This window comes from Orbicella faveolata, unplaced genomic scaffold (genome assembly GCF_042242905.1).
Source record: "Orbicella faveolata isolate gen_17 unplaced genomic scaffold, um_ofav_v1 contig_34, whole genome shotgun sequence".
NCBI lineage: Eukaryota > Metazoa > Cnidaria > Anthozoa > Scleractinia > Merulinidae > Orbicella > Orbicella faveolata.
Window position 1 is genome coordinate 29,439,734 of NW_028301563.1, and position 27,998 is coordinate 29,467,731.

At 39.8% G+C, this 27,998-nt stretch overlaps 4 protein-coding genes and 1 long non-coding RNA gene across 6 annotated transcripts; 2 read left to right on the forward strand and 3 right to left on the reverse strand.

Annotated features, from left to right (window-relative positions):
* The first annotated feature begins 627 nt into the window (after window positions 1-627).
* On the forward strand, window positions 628-10,515 carry LOC110067143 (putative glutathione S-transferase 5). The gene is made up of 5 exons (XM_020774437.2): window positions 628-850; window positions 7,546-7,644; window positions 8,526-8,641; window positions 9,264-9,371; window positions 10,244-10,515. The coding sequence occupies exons 1-5, from the start codon at window positions 703-705 to the stop codon at window positions 10,424-10,426; spliced, it is 654 nt and encodes a 217-aa protein (XP_020630096.2). The 5' UTR covers window positions 628-702; the 3' UTR covers window positions 10,427-10,515.
* LOC110067149 (uncharacterized) lies at window positions 1,467-2,690 on the reverse strand. Its single transcript, XM_020774443.2, has 2 exons — window positions 2,393-2,690; window positions 1,467-1,960 (listed from the first exon to the last, which is right to left on the reverse strand). The coding sequence occupies exons 1-2, from the start codon at window positions 2,633-2,635 to the stop codon at window positions 1,685-1,687; spliced, it is 519 nt and encodes a 172-aa protein (XP_020630102.1). The 5' UTR covers window positions 2,636-2,690; the 3' UTR covers window positions 1,467-1,684.
* LOC110067148 (uncharacterized) lies at window positions 5,347-6,346 on the reverse strand. Its single transcript, XM_020774441.2, has 2 exons — window positions 6,042-6,346; window positions 5,347-5,741 (listed from the first exon to the last, which is right to left on the reverse strand). Exons 1-2 carry the CDS (start codon window positions 6,285-6,287, stop codon window positions 5,466-5,468), a joined length of 522 nt encoding a protein of 173 aa, XP_020630100.2. The 5' UTR covers window positions 6,288-6,346; the 3' UTR covers window positions 5,347-5,465.
* A 1,280-nt stretch (window positions 10,516-11,795) lies between the features above and the next one.
* On the forward strand, window positions 11,796-27,245 carry LOC110067147 (hematopoietic prostaglandin D synthase-like). The gene is made up of 5 exons (XM_020774440.2): window positions 11,796-12,049; window positions 13,925-14,026; window positions 25,938-26,053; window positions 26,632-26,742; window positions 26,984-27,245. Exons 1-5 carry the CDS (start codon window positions 11,917-11,919, stop codon window positions 27,155-27,157), a joined length of 636 nt encoding a protein of 211 aa, XP_020630099.1. The 5' UTR covers window positions 11,796-11,916; the 3' UTR covers window positions 27,158-27,245.
* On the reverse strand, window positions 18,945-25,338 carry LOC149105689 (uncharacterized). Of its 2 annotated transcripts, XR_016201589.1 has the most exons (3): window positions 24,326-25,338; window positions 22,250-22,297; window positions 18,945-20,041 (listed from the first exon to the last, which is right to left on the reverse strand). It is a non-coding gene; the product is annotated as an uncharacterized LOC149105689 (long non-coding RNA). The 2 variants fall into 2 exon arrangements; XR_016201588.1 differs by having other exon boundaries at window positions 22,250-25,338.
* Window positions 27,246-27,998: the final 753 nt, after the last annotated feature.

The following is a 27,998-nucleotide window of genomic DNA, read 5'->3' on the forward strand; positions in this document are numbered from 1 at the left end:
TGGTATCCAGTAGCTTACAGAGGATGAGAATCCCCGTCCCCCCCCCCCCCCCCCCTTCTCGCCTCCGCTCCCCACATATTACCTGTTGATCGGTAAATTTGATACGGCGGGGGCTTCTTCAACATGCTGGACCGCCGAAAAGAGCTTCTATACTTATTTGTATCTCATAAGTAAGTCCAGTTCTGGCCCTCTCCAGTGCAGTTACGCATCGGGATCTCTCGAGCTCTCCGAAGAGCGTTATGTTGCGTGACAGATAGGGAACCAGCACTGAATCGCCTGAATAGCCTGCGAGCAGGCTCACACGTTGGAGCACAAGCGCGCGCGGCGTAGCCGCGAGTGCGAAATCGAGCGGCGAAGCCACAGACTCCTTCATGCCGGATTGCTCTGCTCTTCGCCGCTCGCGCGTGTGACTCAAAGGTGAGCCCGCTCGCAGGCTAGATCGCTAAAAAACTCTTGCTCTACGCTTCGTTCTTTAAAGTTCTTTAATTTTCCAGAATCCTGAACTTCACTCTTAATCCAGATCTAATATTTTCCTCCGGCTCATTTTTCGTACAAATGTTCAGTACATAAATGCAAATAAATTGTTTCTTTTGAAGTTGCGCGATGTACTCTGCACATGCGTGCAGCATCGCTTAGACCTGCATTCACCTTGCCGACGCTTTGTAACACGCTGCTCGATCCGTGGAGAAGAAAGTCTCTAACATGGCGCCCAAATACGTGCTAATTTACTTCGACGTCCGAGGCAGAGCAGAAGCAACGCGACTTTTGTTCAAAGTGGCTGGTGTAGAATTTGAAGATCGGCGTATGACATTCGAGGAATGGGGTAAACAGAAAGAGCAGTGGAAAAGTGGTGAGTCTTAGTGTGACTGGTTTGCTACGACGCCCTGCAAAAGTCAAGCGTCGCGTTTTCCGTAGTTTAAACTAAAAGCGCAGCTTAATTCACGTTTTTAAACGTCTCCTTGTGCCTTAAAAACTTGCTGCCGTCACTGGAATATCAGACGTTTTCTTCTTTATTTCAAACATTTAACGTGGCCGCATAGCATATTCTAATTTTCCAGTGTCGCAACCAGCGCGACACGACATTCTGAACGTTCTTTTTTCAATTTGTCGTTCGTTGTTACTTTTGGCTTACATTGCCCAGGGTCAGCAACATAACATAACGGAAGAAAACAGCCCTTCAAGTAAGCGCTTACGTTAAAATAAAAAAAATAGATAACAAATAATTAAATTTGTTTTGCTGAGTCATTCGGTCTGCTGTCAAAAACAACAGACGGTCGAAGCTTTGTGTTTATTCAAGAAGCGTTAAATTAAAGGCGGGAGAAAGATGGAATTAGGGGAAGGGGGTTGTGGGTTTTGCAATTCCCGCATGACATTCTTTGTGTTCAGTGGTATTAAATGAAACAATGAAAGAGACTGCATGACTTTTTTTTTAAAAAAGCTCCGTGACTGATAACTGAAACCATTCATGAAACATACAAAAGTTTAATTATTGCACAACTTTCAATCTGATCATCTCATTACATTGCTTCAACTGTCATCTATGGTGAAATGAATTGACTACTCCCGAAAGGTTTACAATTTAATATAATTGTCTACAAAAATCTACATGATTTCAGTCAATTTAGCCGCCTCGCTAAGCCTTAAAATGACCTCGCCTTGGACGCGTTTGAGCCGCATGATTCTATTACTCTGTAGGGACGGGATTGATGGGCAGTTCTTTGTACGACTTCTTGTCGATGCAATCGCACATGCATTTGTACGCACCACGCATGCAAAAGCCATACGTGCTACCCTTAACTTTCAGACAAAGATAGAAAAGCCAGTTACATTTACGGCAGCAGTCAAAGACTTGTTTGCAGACGTATTTCTTCCGGCTTTTTCCTCCTTGCGGTAACAGGATGGCTGCTGCATCTCGGCACAGTACTGGGAAGTTCTCGTAGCTGAGGTACTTGTGCTCGTCCTGTTCGGAACAAAAATGATATCAACATCAAGTTTGGTGGCTGATTTTTGTGCTTGAGTCCATTCTTCGAGGATTTTATTTTTAATACCAAGATAACTTTCCATCGGGGGGCGGGGGGGGGGGTGGGGGGAGGTAGGGACTCCGGGGTTAAACACCGATACGGGGGAACCTTATCGTTCCCTCAAACTCCGTTAAATCTTTACTTTCATCTTTGCAAAGCTGTCCTTCTTTGAAAGGAATTAAACAACAAAACCTACTAAAAAATATGTGACATTTTCCATTTCGCACATTTTCATTTTGCAAGTTTCAACTCAAAGGACTTCAAGATGTTTTTGTGAGTACTGCATATTTGTGCATGTATGTTCATATTTGACTTGTACTGCGAAAAACAAGAGAAATATCTCAAGACTCGATTGGTTATTTCATCCTTACCCGAACAACTTTTGGCAGTCGAGTGTAGTGAAGGGCGTCGCAGACTCCACCACAATCACAGTCGTGAGGGTTTGAGCCAGAGCTATCATTGGAGTCCTGTTGGTCTTCAAAGTTCTCCAGTTGGGCTTCAAGGTTATCTGGATTTTTTTCATTAAAGGCGTCTATTGCTTCCTCGCTGCTGAAACCTCTTGCCACCGCGATGACCGCAGCAAAAATGCAAAGACTTAAAAACGAAGATTTCATGTTGGCAAACTCAGAACGCAACGGGCTCGCGAGAACGTCGTTTGAAAAGGCAATTGAGGACTGAATGTGTTGGGTGTGGGTTAAAAGCTTTTATATGACGAAAGCGGAACTTAATCACTTGTCTATGCGTGTCGCTGGCCTGAAACTACGTAACCAGAATTTAATTGACCCATTACATTAATCATTACTTTTTTCAGACGTGACGATGTGTTATCGGTAAACATATTAACATTATTTATATTTCTATGATTTGTTTTCAGCTTGTGTTGAAAGCAAAAATGGCATTGCATGTATATGTTTGTTGAAATTACCCGAAAATCGTGAAGATTTGTAAGCTAATATTTGGAGTATAAGTTTTGCTTCATAGAAGCATCTTTTGTCTGTAGGAATTTTTTCCTCTTTTTGAGAAGTTAGCTGTTTTTGTGTCTAGCATGTGAGAGGGTCAACCCACAAGAATATTGGTTTTATATCTAATGACCTTTTAACGGCTTCCTTTAATTAGTTTGATTGAAAGTCATTGAAGAGTTTGATAACTTTCGTATCCACAGAAGCGAATATAATTATAGCATATGTACTGCGTTTATGTTACAATCGAACTTTTCTAGATTAGCGAAAAGTTGTCTTAGAGATTGCACATAAAGTTTCAAATTCAGGTCAGTTCAAGTTTACTTTATAACTGAGCATAAATTGCCTAAAGATCTGAACAACATTTTCCGTACTAACAAAATTAGCCGCTCAATGAGGCTTCGGCCGACTGTAACGCGAAAAGTACCTCAATTGTTAAGAATAAGTTATTTTACTTTCAAGAGGTTGGTATGGTGTGGCACGTTTTCGGAAACCAAACTTCAAATAAAAAAATATAATTTTGTATAAAACATAACAACGAAAAAATATCTTTTGTTAATCGGAATTTTTTCCCGTTTTCATTTCGAGAGCAATCTGTTTGCGTACGTGTGAATTTATAGGTGGATTTTTCAAGGACTTTGTTTTTACAACGACTCTGAGCTGATCCAAGGAATAAATAGTTTTCTTGCATTGTATTAACTGAAGTTGCTTATTTTATTTTATATTTTGTTTTGCATGTCTGCAAAGTAGAGAAAGGCTTATAAAATCTTAGAAAAGTTGTATCTGCAAAGCTAAATCATTGTACATCTATAAAAGTACATGTACTTTCTACTCTGTTGTACATCGATCTGTACATCGCGTTTCATCACCCATGATTAGATAAGTGTCCCAGCTTAAAACACACGCAAACATGTCAGCAATGAAATTTAAGTACAAAATTACGCAAAAACCGCTCAGAATTATGGACTTTCGTGTGTTTTATGACAACAAGACATTTTGTTCCTTGGAATTTCTTTTTCCTTGTTTTGCAAGAGTGAATTGTTTTGGGTGTGTTTACTGTGACGCTCAAAGAATGATGATGGTTTTTTTTTTAGCAGTCCATGTTTTCGAAATACTTCGCGTCGTCAACATTGGATAGACTTCCTTCATGATTAGTTTAATTAAAAGCTGTGAGAGCGTTCCAGAAACCACTTTTATTTACACCGGCCACTAAAGCGAATATCTATAGGTTTGTAACGGTGCACTCGCCTTTATCATTGTAATCGAACTTTTCTGAACGAAACATTGTCTTACAATTTTACCTTTTCCCAACTTTTCCCTCAACTTGACTTGGGTAATTCCAATTTCAAAAATTAACTTCAATTATTTCAAACCAACTATAAACGAACATTTTTGCCCTGTGAGCGCTCGTCAACTCTAACAGGAAGAAAATCCGGCGTTTCATTAGCTCCAAGTGTATGTTATTTTACTTTCAAGAGTTTAGTGTAGTGACGCACGGTAGAGCACGTTTGCTGAGACTGAATTAAACACTTTAAAAGTCCTTTTGTTCATCTGAATGTTTTCTTGTTGTTCCTCCAAAGCGACCTGGTAACATAAGAGTTATATAAGGGCTGGCCTTTTCAAGCACTTTGTTTTTGCATTTTTACGTCAAATTACTACACTGATGTCAATGATTAAAGTGAAATTCACTGACACGCTTATAGCAAGAAAAAAAGATAAACCGAACTGATTAACAAATACATTGTTTGCTTTCTCTTCGCCTTTCATTGACAACCAGCGAGTTGTTTTGCATCCTTTCGTTGGAGAAAAACGCTGATATCAAAGTCATATCGGTTCGCTTTTGTTATATTGTTTGAGTAGTTCTCTTCGCACCAGCTGGAGTGGAAACCTCTGCTAAATCGACGTTTCAAACCGCGTTACAACTGATTTCTTGTGCCCATGTCAGGTTCGAAACATTCATTAGGGACTCTTTACTTAGTTTTTACGAAAATATTAAATGAGTAGGCTGTGTAGAGAACAAAGAAAACAAAATACTCATTAGATGAAGAAGAAACGGAGTTGATTGACTGAGTTCATTTTTTCATGGGGCGATATAATGTACTTTTTTTAAGTTGTCATTTTCTCGAGGTCTCCAAGACATAACGAGCAAAAACTTATTAGGTGGTAGGTTTTTAAAGGCAGTGCTACAGTTTGAGATGATGGATATTGCAAAACCGCCAAGACACAGAATTGAAATCCACTCATATTTTCCTGTTAACACATTTTATTACACAGTTATCAGTTGATACAAAATTTGAAAGACCTAGATGTGTCATGCTTTCGGAGACGTAACTGACAAAATATAGACTCAACTACATTACAACATAACGAGAGAGCTGATGACTGTAAAAAATTAGTTCCAAAACGTCTTTCTAAAATCTAGCCAGTGCATCAAATTAAACATTTCATGGTATCTAGAAAACAACTACGTATAAAGACAGCGACTTCAGTAGAGACGGTAGTAATTTTCTGGGGGATTGTGCTTCTCCAAACATTTGCACATGCACTTGAAGTTCTCCCTGTAGCAGTATTCTGGTCCTCCGTAGAAAAAGCTCAGCAGCTTGAGGCATTTGGAGTATTTGGCATTGCAAGCACGGCAGCAATCGAACAGGTACAAGCACAAGAATTGGCATTGGTACTTGGGTTTCTTCTTGAATACAACCGTGGAAGCCAGCACACAGTTGATCGGCGTGTCTTCAAACTTGTGGAAGCTGGCGTTTACCTTACGGGAGAAAACAAATTCAAAATCACAAGTTGATATCTGAAGGCATTGTTTTAACACTAGACTTACAAATGCGCAAATTCTTGAAAGTTGAAAACAATTACCCAAATAAAACTACAGGGATTAAGGTTACATATGCGAGAACTTTGCAACATTTTTTCCTTGCGCGCAAAGCGTTCTGTAAAAAATGTGAAAATAAAATTGTATGAAAGATGTAGAAACAATTTTCGTTCACTAAAGGTTTTCTTTTTTCTTATTTTAACGCCGAGAGGAAAGCAAAATCTCTTGAGAGATATTTACCGTAAGGTAATTTGGCACCTCCAGTACTTTGCACTGTGGTTCGCAGACGGACAAACATTTGGTAGATTCGTCATTCTCTACAGACGCTACTGCGGCGGAGTCATCTTCGAGCTGTAGGCTGGTCGCGTGTGGCAGAAGTGCTCTATGCTCGGGACGGAAAAACCTTTTAACGTGTTCTTCGGTAGAGAAGGCATTCGCCAAGACGATGGCAAGCGAGAACGTTACAAGAAAACCGAAGGTCTTCATTTTGTGCTATCGCTAAACAAATGGGTAGAGCTCGATTAAGAAGTGTACCTGCCGCGAGCTTTCTCTGCACTGAATACAGACCTTTGTTTAAACCATCTTTTATATCACCGGACAGGAAATATTTTTTTTGTTACCAATGTGATGTATTATCATTTATTTTGTGTATCCAACCGTATGCACTGCCAAGTGGGTTATTTTTAATTACGTAAATTGACGTTTTCAATCAGAATTGATAAAAATTAAAATGTAATTGTCTGAAGTACTTTAAGTCGTCATCGGTCACTGAACTGAAAAACAATGGTGTCCCTTTTTGCAATGTACATCACGTTTGCATGAAACAGGAAAATTCCGTTCCAGTAATGTTAAATAATAATATGTATTTTTTTAAATTTAAACTTCAAATACCATGCAAATTCGCCAGGACTAACAGAACAAACCGGAATCTCTAACATTCCTGTCTTGAAAATTAACTTGAACCGTGCTTTACCACAGAAATTGAATTCAACTGTTTCTGCATTGGGGGTTCACAGCACATTGCATGTAAGATATATTATACTTTAGCTGTTATTCAATTTATTCCAAAAAATCTCTGCCTGGTAAAAGCGTGCTCCTCAACAAGCTTTCCTATATTACTTCGGTATCCCCCCCCCCCCCCCCTCCGTTTACCCATGCCCACTAATTTCCCTGTTTTATTATTTTACGATCCTCCTATCACTCTGGCACTTCCTATTTATTGCCACGTTCTGCTTCCACTACACAAACCTCAAGTAATACAATATCTTTTATTCAACCTCCCGTTTAAATTTCCATCAACGAAAACCCCGTTATTCACTAATTCCGGTATTTCTGTAACTCGGTTTCTCCTCACTCTATGACCTCCACCAACTAATTCCCATGTTCCCTATAGAAAGCTTCATCCAATTTAACATTCCCTGTTCTCCCCCTCCCCCACCTCAAAAAAAGTTCCCCATTTTAATTTATCCCTGCGACTACTAACTAGTCCTAACATGGCCCCTTCCGCACTACGCTAGCGAAAATTTTACAACGCAGGTTTATTTCCACGGTTAGGCCTACCGTCCACACTAATCCGTCACGAAAACGGAGCTTTCCGAAAACGCTCTTCACGTTTCTCCGACGTAGTGTGGATCGACGGGGCCTACGGATGTCGTTAAATAAATTATATTCAGTTATCCTCGATGTTCATGCAGTAATGAAAAGCTTCTTTATGTTTAATTAGTGTATGTTTATTTCCTTTAAGCTGGTAAGCTGCCCTTTGGACAACTACCTTTGCTTGAGGTTGATGGAGTACCTCTTGCTCAGTCGATTGCGATCGCTAGATTTGTGGCCAACGAATTCGGTAGGTCCTCATTACAATAATGATAAGCAACTTCCTCGTTCCCGGGTCTCAGATGAGAGACCCTGGGGACGAGGTTAGGGCTGGAAGACGAGAGATCCTGGGAACGAGATTGGATCAGCAAATGCGAAATTATAAACTCTGGTAGATGCCATGTTTGTTGGAATTTACGGCCAAAACTGGGTACTCCACTAGGATCTCCACTTTAGGCTCTCTTGGACGACACTTGGACGATCAAACGCTTTGGGTAGAGTTAAGTCATTTTAGAAACGTTGCCTTAAATGATCGGAAGCTTTGAATAATCGAAGGTTCCAAAATCAGGATTGCACTTTGTTTCTCATTGTCTCGCCGTGTTGATTCCTCATCGATTTATCGCTAGGTTTTTTCGTCAATTAATTGACCGTTAAGTTGGCATCTTAATGGGAGGCGCCGTGGTCTCATGGTTTGTGCGCTCGACTCCGGATCGAGCGGTCCTGGCCGGAGACATCTTGTTTTGTTCTTGGGCAAGACACTTAACTGTCACAGTGCCTATCTCCACCCAGGTGTAGAAATGGTTACCGGTGAAATTAAGGGGGTGTGGGGGGTGGGTAGGTAACCCTGCAATGGACAAGCATCTCATCCAGGGGGAGTAGAAATACTCCTAGTCCCTTCATGCTACAGAAACGGGAGATAAGCTCCGGCGTGATGGGCCACTTGGTTCGTATGCAGACTTTACCTAAGATGGCATCTTGTCTTATATACAGCAAGACCTTCTCTCTCTGCGATCTCAATTTTACATAGTAGTTTACTTTCTCAGCTGCTTTTTTTCAGACATCATCCTGTTTTTTTTTGTTGTTGTTGTTGTTGCTGTTAGTCTTTTTTTCTTACTTTAATTCTCTGCCTAGGCTTAACTCCGCCCACCAATTGGGGTAAGGCTCAAGCAGACATGATTGTTGATGGTTGTGCTGATTTTGCCCAAAAGATTACTCCATCCCGCTTTGAAAAAGATGAAGTAAAAAAGGTAATCCGTTATCTAAGCCGCTCGTGCAACCGAATGTCAGCATGAAACCTAATTTATTTCCTAGGAATTTTTCTTCAGGTAAATCTGTTTTCCAAATATTCCGTTTAGTTAAAAATCTCTTCTTGTAGCGATTGAACTTCCGTATAACAGATAGCATTAAACCTTTCTGTACGCATTTTAGCATAAATCTACTTGCGTTCTATCATGGATGGCGTTCTCTGATTGCCTACGCTACTCACTATCTATTCTGTGATAGCTAGTGAGTAGCGTAGCAGTGTGCCCTTGTTAACAAAATTACGGCCGCTTCTTAGCGTTTTCGAAGTGTCTGTGGAAAGGATTTAACTAAAGTTTTGAACGACAAGTAGATTTATATTAAAACAATTGGATTATTCGCTCTCGATTTCTATGCGTGATAGTTGACTCGGGATGCGCCCACGTCAACTATCGCGCGATAGAAATCTCGAGTTTATAATCTAATTGTTTAATAGCTTGTATTTGTCGAAGTTGTTCGTACTTCTCAGTTGAAAGCATGATGAAAATTGGCTTGCGTTTCATTGTGAATGTTTACTAGGGATTCCTTCGTAACTACCGCTGACCAGCTGTTGTTGATTCTCTGATTTAGACGCAACTGGAAGAAGAGGCGAAGGCCGTTACTCCAGGCTTCCTGAAGTGCTTTGAGGACCTTCTTAGAGCTAACAATGGCGGGAAAGGTTACTTTGTTGGTGATAAGGTGAGAGGCGACAAAATTAATGATTGAGTTGAGGCACTGGGACCGTCTAGCTGTGAAAACTTGTACTGTCGTATTTTGGAAAACTTTTTTAGAGAGAATTTATGTCATAAACTTTCATATCCAGGTGCCCGTATTTTAAAATGCCATGAAAACCTGATGACGATTATCACGCAGATTTATACTCGATCCCTGTGACGCGAATTTTTCTCACTTGGGCAATCCACGCCTCGTTACACGCAGTTTCATCTTGCATTGGAAACATCCTCGCAACGCGCGTGGTGACACTTGTCCACGGGAGAACTGGGTTCCATCTCTTGCACGTTAAGACTTACTAAGAGATATTTGCGGGATTAGAAGAGCTCTTCACGGCTTTTTGACCACGTACAAAAGTACCTTTACATTGGAGAAAACCTGAAAATAGTAGTCTATTAAGATAGAAAAACACCAAAGATATAATAATAAACCATACAGGAACAAGGATGGTTAAGGATGGAGAAGATTGACACGGATTACACACGGCGAAACTTATAAATTTTTCACGATGCTTAAACCTTGACGTAGCTCCTTCTTCATGTAATATATCAAACACGAGAGACGGTGTGTCATCGGGATATTCAAATACCGAGAATAGAGTTGAAAATACGATGCGCAGCGGAGTATTTCTGACGAAATTCGAGGTGATTGGATAGCCGGTGAAACACTGTCCGGAGTGTTTGATATATCTTCTCAATCGAAACAAAAACGAAGGAGAAAACGGAGAAGTAAAATCGTCAAAATCTATGCTAATTAAGAGCAGGTGCTGGGTATCCAAACCTCCTTCTCGGTTGTGATTTTCTTTGTTTTAACCTAATGGTTCCTTTGTTTCTTTCCAGCTAACCTACGCAGATATTTCAGTCTTCAATACTCTAAACTACGCTTGGTTTGACCCTGGTAACCCACTGAGTACTCCAGGGGAGCTCAAAAAGTTTCCCTTACTGGCAGAACACTATGAGCGCATCATGAATATTCCTGCCATTAAAAACTGGTTGAAAGAACGACCTGTCACGCAAATATAATTGGCATAGCCTGTGGCATGGTGCGTCAGTCTCTTAGAGTGTATTGTGACAAACAAGTGCTTGAATAAAATCACTGAGTACCAAAGAAAGCTGTCTCCTTGTCGCTTTTTTTCGAGTGAAAGCCCGATATATAATGAAGTTAACCCCGTCTAACAATAGGCCCTTTGTAATTGCAGGATCCGGTCACATGGTACGGAATTAATTACGCTGGGACGGAAGTTACACAGTGGGACTTCCAAAACAAAGGAACTCGTACCAGTCCAGTCCGACTTTCCTTTGTTTTGGAAGTCCCACTGTGTAACTTGTGTCCCACCGTAATTAATTCAGTACCATGTGACCGGATCCTGCAAAGGGCGTATTTAAAATAGGCCGGTATCTATAACAAACGATGTTCTTCACGTAACAATCACCAGCCATTTTGGATTTGTGTTTGAGGAAAACTCGGACAGGGGCTGCAAGTCAACGTCACCGTTAACGAAATGCTTTCAAAATGTTTTCCATCCACACGAAAACAAAAAGTCAGCGTTTTCAAATTCCTCCGACTTCGAAAAGCTCCGTTTCCGTGACGGATTAGTGTGGACGGTAGGCCTAAACGTAGAAATAAAGCTGCGTTTTCAAATTCCTACGGCGTAATGTGAACGCTGCTTGAGTGTTTAAAGCAATATCCCGGTATAGAGATCTCCAATAAAACGAATTCCGGTAACAATTATTGGCCAGGACTATAATGGTTAATGACAATGGACTTACAAGAAAATACATGTAACTCTTCTGTAACTGCAAGGCGTTACGAATATGATCTTCAGAGAAGTTTATTTAATTCTCGAAACGTTTCTCTTTAATTAGCACACTGTTACCATGTATCTCGACAAAAGTCTTCGTACGGAATGTTTCCTACTGAAAGCAAGTTGGATATCCTCGGCTCTGCCCCTACAATGAAAATAATAAAGCTTATAAGAAGGCAGTTTTTTTTTTATCGCCCTGTAGATAATCTGAGTCGTCCACTAACCCTTAAAAAAGAAGGCAAGCATGAACTTATTCTAACTTAGTACGTTCCCACGTGACAGCTGAAGGCGTGTTTTAAGGGTTCGCATTCGACCAAAACTTGTTTAGGACTGTAAATTGGTTACAGGTTAAGTCTGCATACGAGCCAAGTGGCCCATCAGGCCGGAGCTTATCCCAGTTTCTGTAGCATGAAGCGGCTAGGGGTATTTCTACTACCCCCCCTCCCCCTCCCCCGCCCCCGAAGTCACGAATGGAGGGCAGGGGTGAACCTTGTTCCCAGGACTTTTCCCTTAGAGATTTGGAGGGGGCGTGAGAGGGGCCGGCCGCGTGACCAGTCAATTAAATGACAGCTGCAAAGGAGAGTGTGTTCGGCTGCGTGACGTTCCCATTGAGCGAATAATACCGCATGATACCGGATCATACTGGTAAACACATCAAGTAAATATTCCACACTCGATCTGCTCGAACAACGAATTTCACCAGTGGAAATGTCCGGCTACAAGTTGTATTACTTCAATGTTCGCGGTAGAGGAGAACTTGCCAGGCTCGCCTTCGCTGCTGCGAACATAGAATTCGAAGATATCCGTTTGACAAAAGACGAATGGGCTATAGAAAAAGCCAGTAAGTAGAACATGTATCGTATTGATTCTTCATTGCATATTGATATATTGAGATCGGCAATGGTGAACGCTCTGAAAGAATACACCTTATCACGGTTTTGAAAGCCATCTTGACGGGTAGGCGTTTTAAATTTTCCATACATTTGTCTATCTTTTTTTTTTTTTCCCGCGAACCTACCTTCGGCTTTCAAGATCGCGCTAGTTCACGGGAAAAATAAATCATAAACAAATGAATGGAATATTTAAAACGCGATTTGACGCTTTCTAACTCAGCAACTTCCCTCAAATTTGACCAGTGCAATCCTTTTTCTAGCATCTTAACTCTACTGTGCATAAATCATTAAGAGTTTGAATTTAAGAAAGTTATTTGTCATCGGATTTGCACGCAAACACTGTAATATCTGCCGTGTGGTGCCTACCCGTCAAGATGGCTTCCAAAACCGTCTCTATGGACTTCCCAGAAGTATTGAAGCACTGTGCCACAATTTGATTTTATCGTTTTCTTGGACTAGAGGTATTTCGTGCGAGCGAGTGCGATCGACTAATTAAATATTCAGATTTTTGTCGAACAAGTAGATTAAGGTTGTCGTGACTCGTCGTATAGTAGAATTGTCTTTATGAAAATTAGGCGTATTTTAAGTCACGCCACGTAAAGGAAGCCAGAACAAGTCGTAATCTGCACGGATTAAGCCCACGATCGACAGAACTATACATGTTGGCCAACGATAAGCCAATTCATTTGGTCGAAATTCTACCTACTCGTTTATAGTCACGATGACTCAGCAATTTCTCTTTGCAAAAAGCAGGCCTTACTGAGGGGAGGGGAGGGGGGAGGGGAGGAGGAGAGAAGTAGACTTCCCTTTCTGTTTCCTACCCCCTGCCCCTTACGTTCGAAAAGCTTGATGCTTACGCTATTCAAAGAGAGCTGTTAATATAGGTTAAGGTATCACATAAACACATTGCTGAACAAGCATAACAGATAACCAAATCAACACTATAACCTGTTAACACCCTTAATTTTAGCCCAATGTGCTTAGAGTCATTTCAAATTTCGAAAATGTGCTACTCACTCGCGGCTGGCGGTTTCACCACTCGCCTCTGCTCCTGGTTTGCGTTTTTCCCTCGCCGATCATCGAGCTCAATTAAGAGAGAATGCTCGCAGACTACAACTCAGTACCACGGACGGCCATTTGTCCTCTTAGTCACGCTAACGTTGCGTGACAGATAGGGGGCAGAATTGGACCAGGACCGCGATATGAAAAAAACGTTAACTTCAACTTTACCTTTATTACTTCCATCACGTTTATATTCAATATGTTATAAATATTCTTACAAACAGGCTTTAAAATCAAAAGTGATGAGGAGTCCATAATTCAAAACGCAGAAATGCTCGAAGTAATCTTGTAGACTCCATTCAACGATCATTTATTAGTGATGACATTGTTTAAAATAGTACCTGAAACCGTGTGAAATGTTTTTTGTTTGTTTTAGAACGTTTTTTTCTCTTTTCCCCTCAGAATCTATCATTAACCGCTATTTAACTCCGCTTAAGCGCAGTGACCTCATGGTAGTGCGCTGGACCCCCGTGCGAGCGGTCCGGGTTCGAACCCTGGCCGGGGAGATTGTCGTGTGCTTGGGCAAGGCACTTTGCTCTATCAGTGCCTCTCTCCAACCAAGTGTATAAATGGGTACTGGCAGATTTAATGCTGGGGGTAAACCTGCGATGGACAAGCATCCCATCCAGGGGGGAGTAGAAATACCCCTAGTCGCTTCATGCTACAGAAACCGGGATAAGCTCCGGTCTAATGAGCCACTTAGCTCGTATGCAGATTTTACCTTTCTTTAATCTATTATTGCGCTGTTTTTTTGTTTCTAGCTGGCCGGTCTCCATTCGGACAAGTGCCATTTATCATAACTCCAGACGGCAAAGTGCTTGGCCAGTCATTTGCAATTATGAAGTACATATGCAGAGAAGCAGGTGTGTATGTTGTATAGTTTAAGTTGAGTGACTAGTTGTCTAATGAATCTTAAGCTTACCACTGATAAACAAGATCAAAAGAAATTTGAGCGAAAAGTGTTACATAGCGAACGCGTCACAAATTAAACACTGGTGCGATTCAATTGGAAAATTCTCGCAGTCATCCGAGGGTGCACGAGGTGACTCTTGTAGACTCTCGTATGTGCTCGGTGACTTTCGTAAACTTGCGTTCGCTCTCGGCTACTCTCGTGAACCTTCTTGCGCTCTAATCTCGTTCCCAGATCTCTTGTGGCTTCGTCCACAAGAGATCTGGGAACGAGATTACTTGCGCTCTCGTCAACTTTCGTACACGCTCGGCGACTCCCGGCGTCATGTTCCGTGTAGTCTCGGTGACTCTCTAAGCTCTCGTGAACTCTCGGTGACTCATGTCGACTATCGGGTATTCTTATCGAATTTTAGCCTATGCTTGGCTGGCCGGCATTAATTTTTCTTCAACATGATTCTGGCTCGTCAGTTATAAGGCAATAGAAAGTTTGGCGGTGTCTCTTTCTTGTTAGGAGTTTAAGAGGGTCTCAATGGGGTTAACCGTTAGCCGTAACGAGGCAACTTCTACGGAATTAATTGTAATTTCTCCTTTGTATACTCTTGCCTTGCGTTGAAAAAAAAAAACGCTCATTTTCACTTTCGCTCTAATTAATTAATTTTTCAGAAGTTGCTTTGATTCCTGCTTAGGAGCAAATCGTATTTTGTTAAAAGGTGAATTTTAATTTGAGGTTTTTATTCCAGCACTGATTTGTTCTAAAACGAGAAAAAAAGTAAGAAAAAAACACCTTTTGAGAACTATGGAATTTAATAGTAACAACACCGTATGCAAAAACAAGATGGAATGCTCATAACAAGTTCTTATACGGCACAAAGTCTTTCATTCGCGATTGACGATTCGCTGGGAGAAAAAGCGTGCAAACAAATTCCCTCGTCGGATATGTTTGTGAGCTATTGGCTTGAGTTTCTAATCCATATTCATAGCAGTCCTGGAGCTTTGCACATTTTAAACTGTTCGTTGATGAGTGAAGACGTGTCGTTCGTGTGAGGACCAATTTTAGTCCTGAAGGAAGAAGATCCTTGATGCTGGAAGGACTTGACGTGTAGAAAGAAGTCCTCGCGCTATTCCAACCGAAGGTAAGCACGGCTTTTATTAAACGTTCCCGTAATTTTGGTCAGAAAGACACACGAGTGTCAAACTGTTACCCAAGTGAGTAAACACGTCGTCTGGCTGGTCGCTTTGAGCGTGGCTTCATCTCGAAACTGAGGACAGCAAAGCGGTATCGTTAATTCTGTCTTCAGTTTGCAATATCTCAAGGGCGGCCAATATGGTGTGCTCCTTGCAAAGACTAATGCTCTGTAATAGTAAGCTGAAATTTCGGACAGTTTCGTCGTCTAACGCGCCTGAACCAAACGCTGCATAAAGACTCTATGTTTAAAAATACACATGAGTAATTCAGGGTTTAGACGGAGGAATCTTTCAGGAGCAACTTCAGAATACCCGGCCACTTTATTTACCTGTGCCGATGTGCTTTCAAGAAACAATAGTTGCTATTCTTATGACAAATTTTTGCTTTGAAAATGTTATTTTCCAGTTTCGTAGCCTCTCTAGTATCTGTAGTGCGTTTTAGTCTTCTTAAGCTTTTAAACATTCAAGATTTGCAGATCTATAATTTTTTCATTTCTGTTCCCAGGAATTTAAGAAAGCTAACCAGCATAGAGGGTTGGAAGAAGAGCAACAAAGCTGGAGAGGCGGCAAACTGGAGTCAACGAGTAAGGAGGAAATTCTTCAAAGATAAGAACTTTTAATTTGTAAGATCACTTCGTGCAAATGGTGGCTGAACCATGTATAAGTTTGCCAAGGTATAATAGCACACTGATCATGGACCGGATAGAAAATTATGGCCTTGCTTAAGGACTGTGTAATGGGAGAAGGTACTTTTATTTGTCAGGGGAACATTAATCTTGGTTCATGAAATCGTACTGTAATTGTCTGGATGGGAGTAAAAAGACCTTAATTGGAAACTGGGGAATGGAAGAGAGTACCTAATTTGTAGTATCACTTGTGTACATTAAATCGGATACCGATCGTCTGGTTGGATTAAAATGACGATAATTGAAGACTGGAAGATGGAACGAAATACTTTGAATTTACACAGTTTAAATCACTTGTTAAAATTTCAGCCACCATTTGCCGACTCTTTTGCAGACCTTAATCGGACATTATTCCAAACTTGATTGCGATCACTTCAATTTTTTCTTCAACTTTCGATAATTAAATTTACAGTAGTTTATCTCGGTCGGAGCAAATTCGCAATTGTCTTGATTCAATTTTATAAATTATTCACATAAAAATCGATGAAATATTTTATAGTTCATTCGATATGTTTAGCTCTTGAAAAATCGTGGTTTAGATTATTTAGCCTTGTTATTTCAAGATCTAATTTGTCATGTCTGCAAAACAGTCGGTGCTTTATAGGTCGCTACCGAAAGGTAGCAACTTCAGTTGTTCCATCAATTGTGTAACTGTAGTTGACAAGAGAATATGGACTTTTTCTGATATAGAGAACAGATTTTTCCACATCATAGTAGGTCATAGTTTTTCCTTTTCTTTCTTTTTTTTTTTTTCCGGTGGAACCCAGACTGATTCAACCCTAACATATAAAAAAAACATTTTCAATTGGCAATAATGACGGCTTTGCTGAACACCATGTGATAACGAACCATGGAATTGATTACAGTAGCGACTGACCTCACTAACTTGGAACAAGCACCCTCACGTTAATTTTTACAAACGGATTATTCTCGAGCTCAACAAAACCAAAGAACGAATCTTAACTTGAAACAGAACTGATATTTTCAGTTCCTACTCGTATACGAATCGAAACTACTGAAGTATTTTAATAATCGCTGTTTACAAACATCACTTGAGAGTTTAACTTAACAGCCGACAAATACCACGATGAAACGAACCAAAAAATTCCACAAAACATTTTCACTTGACCTCGAAACCTGATCGTTAATTGCTCGTTAATTTTAACATCTACGCTTAACCCGACAATTCAAACACTCTACGAACTACTAATACTCCAGGGTTCCAACCATTTATTGATGAAAACAAATTTGTTTTTACAACGTACGTGCTGTTTATAGATGCCTATATTCTCTTGTCATACATTTGGTGCTTGTCGTAAAACTCGAAATGCCTGGCTCGTGTAGATTACGTCACTATTTTCAATTTTCCAGTTATATCGACCACAAGAACACACGCAGAAAAACTAAAACAATCGAAGTTTTGTATACATAGCGAATATAAAGAATTTGGAAATTATTTCTCCTCTGATTTTAAGAAAAGTTACGTTTTAATTTCGTTTGCAAATCAACAGATTTATGTAGAGCCTGTTCTATTTTCTCGGCTTTGTTATGTCATAAAACGCTTTGTTATATGTCAACAAGACGATAAAATAAAAACCTACAATAATTAATTTGGCTTCACAATTCCGTTGTTATTTTTGTTTTCTTGTGCTAAACAAATCCAAAATTAACTAATTTTCTGATGTGATTTCTAAAGAAGTTCTGTTTTCAGTTCGTACGCGTTTTAGAATACGCAGTCTTTTCGAAAGCTTAATGTTTTATTTTCCTGTTGCTATTTTATGTCAATAAAACAATAAATTTACGATTGAACTGATTGAGAGCACTTAAGCTTTATTCACGAGCGGCTCCATGATTGTCTCAACATTATAATGTAATTTGAGAAAGTATTTTGGAATCGAACAAATTTCAACCGTTTGTATATAATTTTTGATGCGTGTTTTCGTAGCTATGCTATACTTTCAGAATTGTTTCGCCTTTTCATTTCGTTGTGTTCATTGTGGTCCATATAACCTTTGTTTCGGTTTACTGAATTTCCCAAAAAAGTTCGAGTTTTATAACGGTGGGATTAAACTTTCTGAATTTAATCGCTTCAGTTACTTTGACCAGGCACTTGGGTTTTATGATAAGTTGGTTTGTGAAAAATAATTGTAAGCGGATGATATCTTTTACTGCCGGCAATCGTTGTACCACAGAACAAAGCGTTGATACGAATTAAACAAATACGTTGATCTGATTTCTGAATTGTTGAAGCGTTGGGTGAAATTAAAATAAACCTCAAAGTCAGCTGAGAGTCGTATTTACAAGCTCTTGTGGCCAAAACAACAGTTAAAATTGCCTGCACTGTACTCTAGAACTTTATAGCTGTTGTTACAGATTGTTTAGGTTCGGTAAATTTCTTAGTATTTTTATTCAAAATCACAAACAATTCACGGTAGTATTTCGAAGCTCTAGGACGTAGCTAAGACAGCAGTTAAAATTGTCTGTACTTCTACAAAACTTCATAACTGTTGTCACAGATTGTTTTGGAAAGGTCAATTTCTTAGTTTTTTTATTCCATTGGTCCCGTGGTACAAACGAGAATCGGTTGAAAAAGGTTTTTATCCGAGACAGCATCTCGTGCAGAAAAAATTAAAAAACCAAAATGTTCGGGAAAAGATTTGTTCGGTTCAAAATTTGATTGAAAAAAGGCAACAAGGTTAAAATATCTTTTTCGGATTCTTTTTTACGAGTAAGGAAGGAATTGGCGTTTTACTTTCAATTTTTTTTGCACGGGGTGATGTTCAAATGATTTTTGGCGGGAAATCATAAGGGTAGCCATTTTGAATTTTTTGTCCAGATAGTTGTTAGGGGAAACGCTGTGCAAATTTTGTCAAATTTTCCCGCCAAAAGTCTTAGTATATATAGGGAACATTTTTTCTTGCCACCTTTTTTTTATAATTTAATTGATTTCCATTAACTAATTAAGTTATAATTAGAGAATACTTGAGGCAAATAAAAGTAATTTTCTCACTAATCAATTGTTTGTGTTTATTGAAATATTTTATTACTCATAATAAAAGTGACAATGAAAACTGCTTATTGACTTGTTACATATTATCTTAACTTACTGACTAGTAATAATTACAGTATAAACAACATATCAGAAATAAATGTTATTGTTGATAAGTTTAAAACTACTGACTGAAAAAAATTTTTAAAAAAACGGCGCATGCGTATTTTGGGCGCCCGTATTTTTCCTAAGTTTTTTGGCGGGAAAATTAAAAATTTTTAAAGGAGTACATTAAGAGGGAAATCTGGATTTTTTTTTAAAAAAATTGGCGCATGCGTATTTTAAGCGCCCGTATTTTTTCTAAGTCTTTTGGCGGGAAAATTCAACACGGTCAAACCGATGTTAACAAGGAAACAACTTTCACAAAAAAAATTGACATGACACGGGCTTAGAAAATTTGTTCTTAACTCTTGTTATAAATTTCACAGACAATTCAAAATTGTATTTACATAAGCGATTTAAAAATAAATATCCCGTGAAATTTTGAAATCTCAGACAATTCAACATAGCAAAAAGATATCTTTAGCCCTATACGACACCAAAAACAAAAGATACGAAAAAGATAAAAGCAAAAAGTTGGACTGCTACAAAGTAAAAGCTATAATTTTGTAACGAACCCCCACACTTACTCAAGTTGGAAGAAACTTGGCAAGCCTTTGTTACAAAATTATACCTTTTACTCTATACTAGTCTAACTTCTTGCTTTAACCCTTTGGGCCTTTTTCTCACCACCGTACGGATCAGTCTTGCCGTCGACATTTTATAAATACTGCTCGTAAATTTTTCGCTTCCCAGATAATTCAAAATGGTTATAAAATAAAGGTGGTGAATTGACCTTTTGAACAGAAAAAAATTAACTTCTAGCATCGATTCTTCTCAAATAATCTTGGAGCAAAGTCTCGTTAAGTTCTCTGTTCTACCTCTAACTAAATCTTGGATGAATGACTTTCTTGGTTCAACCGAGTGGAAGTCCTGTCTTCCAGTCAATCCTGACTTGAGGCAGGTACGTGTTAGGCATCACAGCATAGTTAGTAGAGGCATCCAGCAACCTTTATGAAAATAACGCAAAACGACAGTCAATAAATGCAATCTCCCAAAGGAATAATGAACATCAACATTTTTTTTAAAAGGGAGACGTTGCGATCGACTGGATAGCGTTATGAAACGGCCAAAATAATGTAGCGTGACGACTAAGGTAACGCAAGGTGACAGTTAAAAGATAAAGCAACGTGACAATTAAATGATAACGCAACGTGACAATCATTTGAAAGGTAACGCAGCGTGACAGTCAACAGTAAACAAAGTTCCGACTAACGGCTAGCGAACTTTAAACATATACACTGTAGTGTATGAAACATTACAAGCTTATTTCCAATCGTTCTGGTGTAAGAAACAAGGAAATGACTACCGGTAAGTCACTTTAAGAAGTTTGTTTTTGTTATAATAATCTAACTGAAGCCTGTAGTACAAAGCAACACAAAAAGACATCAACCTATACATCATTGATTGTATGTTGGATATATGATGTAAAAATCGTTTTCCATGCGGAGAAAAACTGGAAATTTGGGCATTCTTTGTCAATTAAAAACCGCGTACCGGTAAGCAATTTTTTCCCTGCCAGGTTAAAAACAGCTAATCCTTACTCCAGTACTTTGTCTTCTATCAAGACTTTTTTGAAGTGGTTAAATCTTCCATTTTCCTAGTCCTTAGAATTTTGCTTTTCGCTTTTTTCCTTTAGAAAGTGCTTTCAAGAGCATGAAAAAATAAAATCAGTATTAGTTAGAAAAATAAACCAGTAAGATAGTAACAAGAAAGCAGTAAAACACTGAAGTCTCAACACAAAAATGGCCGCCATGGACGAACTACAATGTTTTGTCCTTTAAGCAAAAGAAAGAAAGAAAGTTATTCATCTGACGAGAAACTCCCATGCTACAGTGTAAGTGACGATATAATGATTGTCAGAAATTTTGAAAGGATGCTGATATAAAAGGTACATGAACCAATTGAATCTTGTTTTATGGGGTTGGTTTGAATTTATTTTTACCTCAAAGAGGTACCAATTTTGAAGTGAGAGGTTCTGGTAGATCATACAGTAACTATATAAATTTCTGCCTATATCTTAATACTTGTAGCTGTACAGCTTTATAACATTAAAGGTGATCTGGTAATATTGCTCATTAACTTCATTCCAAAGGTTTAGAAGTTTAGAAGTTTAGAAAAGGGATGCAGTGTTCTTAAGTAGTAAATGTGAAAGGGGCACCTTTTTTCAATAAAAAGGTATAGGAAAGGGGTCCCTTTTCTGTCAAAATGGTATACCCAAAGGGAAAGGGGTTGGACCTTGGGGTGAAGCCTCCCTGTAAAAAACTTTGTAGAGTACCCCTCCCCCCCCCCCCCCCACCCTCAGGGCATCAATCCACTGGGGATATACTGGTGTGACAACTGTTTGCCAACTGATCTTGATTTAGCTATGGCCATTTTTCGCTGTTTCCTTCAGCAAATTTGCAGTAAGTCAAGTATAAGTTTATAGAAAGTTTCTATCAATTTATGTCATAGTCTGACCTCATAACCTTGAACATTCATGATCGCTGTTGATGTTATTCTGCCATTTCAAAATTATACTGATCACATGATTTTTGTTCACCTGATCTCTTGTCATATTTGTGTGCTCTTTGCTTTGCTTTCATATTGTAAGGCAAAACACTGTCTTTGCAGGGCTCAAAAAAAAAAAAAAATGAATTCCAACTTGCCCTTAGGACAAGTATCTCTCAAATATCGTTTGCCCTGGGCGAGTCTTAGTTTGCTCTTTTAATGATTTATTTGTAGTTGACAGAAAAGTTGCCTGATCCCTTGCCCAATTCACACAAGTGAGATTGAAAAGTTACTTGCCCAGAAAGAGAATCTACTTGTTCCGGACGACCAGAGAGCACTTTTTTCTAGTCCTGCTTGGCATTTTAGTGTCCACGGACAGAAAATGTTTTGAAAATGGAGCTTTCAGAAAACAATGACTACATGATGGCCATGTGATTAACCCTAACCATTGAGGGTGTGCTCAAGCATTCCCAGCACAAATGATTGTTGCAATGTCACATAATTTCTGCCAGCAAACTAGTGCGGACAGAAAACATTTGATGCATTGTCAGGGTGATTAAGCATCATTTTCAAATTTCTCTGGCATAGTGTGGATGGGGCAGAAAAATCATACTGTTAACTAAAATTCTCTATGCTGAAGTAATCTATTTTAGAAAAAGTGAACCTACTGGACAATTGCTGCTGGACTGTTTCCATGGCAGATAAGTAGCCTGCACCTGACGTCACAATGATGTACATGTACATATGAGTTAACTTAAGACATCAGTGGAAATAACATGACATATTTATATGATGATATCCTATGACACTTAAGTATGTGAAGGCTTTAATTTGCTGTTGTGTTCTATTCGACATCAATGACAGAAAAGAAAACCACAATTTTGACTGGCAAAACTGCAAATTAGTGCAGTGTGACCTCAGTGTACAGTCTTGCATGTGACTTATGCCCTAAACTGTGCCTTTCTGTAACACATGAACTCTGCTCAGTCACCAGTATCATGTCTCACAGCCACACCATCAATCATGATAATCATGTGAGCCACCCCTCAGGAGGGAGGTGAATAGGTTTGCGGATCAATGGATTTGGCCTTAAAAAGAGCATGGATTGTGGATTTTTGCGGTAAATTGAGCGGATTTGCGGATTTTGAAAACACACTGTATCGTGGATCAGCTGTGAATTTTGGCGCAGATTCCAAATTGCGCCTGTCTTGATGTTCGGATCTTGAGTCCTAAATGAAACTTACATCATAGATCTTTCTTCAGCCTTGGCCGGTATGTTAATGAGTTCTTCCAAATTATTTCTTTTTTCGAACAAGGCTCATTTAAACTCAGGTGTGATACTGTTATTGGAATTGTACTGTGTTAAAGTCATCAAGCATGTTGCCTTCTGTACTACAATTTTGTGCGAAATTACTGTTAACAATGGCATTCACATTTAACTTTCCGGATGTAAATTGTGGTTTCAGACTTGAACAAAAATATTGGCAGATCAACAGATTTGGTGAAAAAAAAGGCACAGATCGGCAGATTGTGCATACTCCTATTCATCCCCCTCCCTCAGGAGACAGAAAATATTGACTTCAGCAGGTTCAAAAAGTTGGGTTAATAAGCTGTAACAATTTGATAGTTTTAGGTCCATTTTGTTTGGCTGTTGTTGTTTTTTTCCAGGTTGTGGTAATTAATTAACAAATGGTAAACGCCATAGCGTGCACTATTGAGTTATGGATGCACGCGGGAGGTTGCTAAGCACGAAAGAAGTGTAAGAGTCGCACGAGGCGATAGCCGAGTGTGAGTCTAGCTTCTTGAGTGCTTAGCAAACCTCCCACGTGCATCCATAACTCAATAGTGCACGCTGTGGCGTTTACCATTTGTTTTACAACATAACATTGAGACATTGGAACAACAGAAGTCCTTTTATTGAGCTACATCACAAAAAAATGTTTGTGTAGTCTTACACGACAAGAGAAAACAAGCGCGCGAAAATTCATTCATGACAACTGACTGCACACCAGTAACTCAATAAAGTTTCATCTTCAGACAACTGTGAGGACAGTTTCGCATTTCTGGTGGAAAAACGTCGGCCATTACTTTGGAAACAATGTCTGTCAAAAGATTTGCTTTGTAAACATCAGCACACATGTCAGCAGCGTACACCCTTGGGCAAATAGTAGACGCTACATCAACCAATCAGAGCGTGCGCTTTGCTTCAGTTATGTTATAATAATTGATGGCAGCCAAAAATGCAATTGAACTTCAGCCGGTTCAGATTACATAACAGGCACAGTGAGAAAGATTATTTTAAAAAGTTAACTTCTTTGTCTTAGGCAAAGTTTTGGAATGTCTATAAGAAGTTCCTATACGAGGATAACGGGAATACATTCCTGAAAACATAACTTGATTCACTGGGTTTTAAATTTGCCGCCATTTGCAAAATTCAAATTTATTACTTGCTCGATAGCTTTTCGAACAAACTTAGAAACTTTGTCCAGCAAATCATAACAGCGAGCAACATTAGAAACATAACGAAATGCTGGTTTATACAGTATGCCCGAGCTAAAACTAAAATTTGCTTGAATGAAATAAATATATATATTAAAGACAACCAATATGGCGGATTCTCAATTCCTAATCTCAGTTCTCTCTCTGTGATTCTTAGAATAGAGAAAAAGGAACCAGATTACAATATGAATTCCGTATATTAATACAGTCTTCATAAAATGAGATAAGAAAGTTCATTTACTTACCAAGAGGTTTGAAACCATCATAGTCAAATATCTTGTTGAGTCGAAGCCACCTCGTGCGAAAATTCTCTCAAGTTGGACGATCGATAGGTATTGTGGGGTACTTTTTCTTTAGCCTCCCCTCCCTAGCAGCCCTACCGCGCGTCCAACTTGGCCAAGAACTCAAAGCGTGTAAGAGGTGTTTATGATAAATAAATTCTCGAATTACCTATAAATAACTTGCGTTTTCAATGTCAAAGACTCAATGAGGAAACTGTGCATCAACTTGCGTTCTTCCGACCTTAGTAAAATTTCCCGTTAGTTCTGCCCAGCAATTCCCTGTGCTATAACCTTTAGGAAGTTCTCTTATACGTTTAGTGCTTTCTCCGTGCGTTTCCGGGTCAGTTGCTTCGTCTTTCTCCCATTCCTTCCCCTTGGAACCGGCTGCTTCCCTTGCACAATCCTTGGTCGTCCCCATGCGTTCTCAGTGCGTTTCCCATGTGTTCCCTTCCGCCCTGAGGGACTCCCCGTTTTGAACATTGGGGATGCTTGTCGTATCGCTCATCGATGTAAATCAAGGATTTTATTCTGACTTCGCGTGTTTAGGACGAAACACCACTACATTTAACCGTCAAAGTATCTTTTAGGGTGCACTCCAAGAAATAATTAGAAAAGCGCTGTTATTACCGTTTACTGCATTTGCTTGTTTGTTACTTTCCTCGCTCTGCCCTACGCCGCTCCGGTGCATACCCCTCTGGTGTATACCCCTCCGATGTATACCCGTCTGGTGTAGCCCTCGCCCATTTTTTATCAGTAATTTGCGTTTCGTCTCGCTTTCCGCCCGTTCTATGGCTATAAGTTCCCTTTAGTTGTAATGCGTTATTTCAACGTTCCGGATCTCTACCTTAGGTTTTCCCCCTTACTTTACTTTTCCCGTTGTTCCTTACTTTATAACTCTAACTCTCACAATAACCTCACGGCTTAAACTTGCAACTAAGCTTGGGACGTCGTCTAACCTTGTCCAACAGCCAACTTTGGCCAACACCCAACCTTAGCTTGCATTTAACTTTGTACTGACATGCAACCCGTGCACATTGGATTCAGGCGTGTTTCCTCCCACCCCCGCCCCGCTTGCCTTCGCAATCTGTGAGTCCTTCATCTGTTTATCCGTCCTTTCCAGCGTCTGACTCCCAAAATTGTAACACTTAAACTTGGCTGACACCCTTAGCAACACAAATCGTTGTCCATGGCTCCCATACACTCTCCATTCTCTGTGACCGGTGTTTCGAAGCGTTTGTTCTTCCTTAAACCTTGTGTCTTTTAGAGCATTACTTCCGTTTGTTCCGCTATACGTTCTCCGTGTGATCCTCGCTTTCCGTCGCACATCTGGCGTGCTCCCGTATGTTTCTGCTGCGATTTGATGCATGACTTTTCTTATACCCCCAGGGGTCTCAAATTGTCACCCGCCTTTAGTTCCCGGGCCACACCCTTTTAAGGAAGACAAGAGAACCTTTACTCCGATGTATCATTTAAAGAAGCATTGCAACCTTTTGCAATGCTAAATTTGTATACCTATTCAAGTAATGAAATCGTTTTATCAATGCAAAATAAACAACGGAATTTTTCTTGTTGTTAGGTTTAAGTCCAGAAGATATTTTTGACGAGGCCGTAGCTAACATGATTTGTGATGGACTTGAAGACCTTCGCAATGGCTGTGTAAAGATTTACTATGAGCAAGATGAAGCTAAAAAGGTAAACAGCAAATGTTGTAAAGTTCGAGTAACGAAACTGAAATCTTAATGTATATTTTCTTTCGGTCCTTCGTCAATTTGTGTCATTCGCTCAGTTATTTTTGTTTATCCGTCCCTAGTAACGTTCATTCTGTTACTTCCCTCTAACATTATTTAATTTCCAGTACATGTAGTGATCTGTGCCTGTATGGTATTGGCCAGCCTGCGAACGCAGATGTATTTCCGTCGCTTTCGGCGCGGACAAGCGACAGCCGGAAATACGTGTGCGTTCGCAAGCTATGTATCGCAAGCTATGTATCGGTGTATGTGTTTGTGAGCGTGTGCATGTTTAGATTCATTCGCCACTTTAGAAACGGGAAGTAACCTGGGACAAGTCTCATCTCGCAGTGGCTTGTGGGATCGTTACTGGGAACAAAATAAAAGACGAGAAGTAACGGTCCCACAAGCGACTGCAAGATGCGACTCGCCCCAGATTTCTTCTAATCTCGTTGTTAACGTGATGAATTCGGTCCTTTCGTTCGCCGGTTTCTCCCGGTATCCCTCATCTTTTCTTTTTTTTTTCTGATTTATTTGTTACAGGAGGAAATGAAGAAAGAATTTATTGAAAGTACTCTTCCAGCACGACTCCAGAAACTGGAAGCCATTTTAAAAGATCATAATGAAGGCAAGGGTTTCTTTTTAGGTGACAAGGTGGGTAAATAAACTTTTTTCTCGTACGAGGGTTACTCCAGCTCTCCGAACCATCTTTTACCGCTATGGAAAGAGTTATTCCAGTTTTCCTGCGGGTCAAAAGCGCGGGCAATCGCGATAGGACAAGATATCCCATCTTGCCCGCTGGTGTAGCCAATAATTAACAGCGCCAGACTTGGCTATCCCGCTCGCGGAGCTAGCAATAAATACATTAAAGTTATACATATTTTATCCCTTGCAGTTGACCTACGCAGATATCACTTTCTTCGACCTTGTGAACCTTTTCTCGAGTGGTGAGCCAACGGTCCCGGAACCACTTGAGAAGTTTCCGCTGTTGGTGGATCTTTACAAACGCTTTTTGGAGTTGCCAGGAATCAAGGCCTGGGTCGAGAAACGCCCGAAAACTGACCATTAAAAGTCATGTGATCATCGAGGTGTTTGATCACTGGACTTGGCAGTGATAAGGCAAAGCCGAAATAAAATAGCTTCTGAGATATCTGAAATGTGTGTACACAAATGTTACTGACTGTTATGGGGGAGGTTGAGGTAGAATAGCGACCGTGGGGGGAAGGGAAGATCGTGACGGAGTAGAAGTGAACAGAGTAGGACAAGCCCCAGGAGATGAGAACCACTGACGAGGGGGCTGAGAACATAAAATATCGGAATTGAGAAATCCCCAGCCCCTCTTTTACTTTTGGTTTATAATGTTTGTACGCGAAATTTTTTCTCTGCTATCTTAAAAACCAATCCTTATTAAAAACAGCGCCTATTTTTCTCCAGTTCGCATGCATCTTAATGGCTGCTGGGAAATTTACCAATGACGTCAGTTAACGTTTTTGTTGTTCTGCTAACATTGACTAGAAGAGTTCTAAATAGACCCTAAATATAACTTTTTCTCGTTTTAAACTTCGTATATGTTAAGCAAAGAACACCAAGCTAGGAAATCACTTGCAACCTACCTTTACCTCATTCACCTCGCAAGGTTAAATTCGAATTCGCTGGTTTCACTCGAAACTTCTTTGAGTAAGGTACACGCTAATGCGAGCAGTGAGCGGCAGCAACGAGCATTTCGAAAAAAGCCCCCCACCCCCCCCCCCCCAAAAAAATTACGCGCGCTGATTGGTTTAAAATCGTGTTTCTATTTGACAATTACATTATGAGCTCGAGATTTCCGTTGCGTGTTGTGATAGTTGATCGACGAGGGCGCAGCAGCGAATAATCTAAATGTTTTAGAATAGATCTACCAGTCGTCCAAA

Bases quoted from the DNA above. Each gene is read 5' to 3' on its own strand.
- LOC110067149 (XM_020774443.2), bottom strand. From the start codon at position 2,635: ATGAAATCTTCGTTTTTAAGTCTTTGCATTTTTGCTGCGGTCATCGCG. The intron at 1,961-2,392 runs GTAAGGATGAAA...TGTTCCGAACAG, and splicing joins GACTGCCAAAAGTTGTTCGG to GACGAGCACAAGTACCTCAG.
- LOC110067143 (XM_020774437.2), top strand. From the start codon at position 703: ATGGCGCCCAAATACGTGCTAATTTACTTCGACGTCCGAGGCAGAGCA. The intron at 7,645-8,525 runs GTAGGTCCTCAT...TTCTCTGCCTAG, and splicing joins ATTTGTGGCCAACGAATTCG to GCTTAACTCCGCCCACCAAT. The intron at 9,372-10,243 runs GTGAGAGGCGAC...GTTTCTTTCCAG, and splicing joins GTTACTTTGTTGGTGATAAG to CTAACCTACGCAGATATTTC.
- LOC110067148 (XM_020774441.2), bottom strand. From the start codon at position 6,287: ATGAAGACCTTCGGTTTTCTTGTAACGTTCTCGCTTGCCATCGTCTTG. The intron at 5,742-6,041 runs GTAAATATCTCT...TTCTCCCGTAAG, and splicing joins AGGTGCCAAATTACCTTACG to GTAAACGCCAGCTTCCACAA.
- LOC110067147 (XM_020774440.2), top strand. From the start codon at position 11,917: ATGTCCGGCTACAAGTTGTATTACTTCAATGTTCGCGGTAGAGGAGAA. The intron at 12,050-13,924 runs GTAAGTAGAACA...TTTTGTTTCTAG, and splicing joins ATGGGCTATAGAAAAAGCCA to CTGGCCGGTCTCCATTCGGA. The intron at 26,054-26,631 runs GTAAACAGCAAA...TATTTGTTACAG, and splicing joins AGCAAGATGAAGCTAAAAAG to GAGGAAATGAAGAAAGAATT.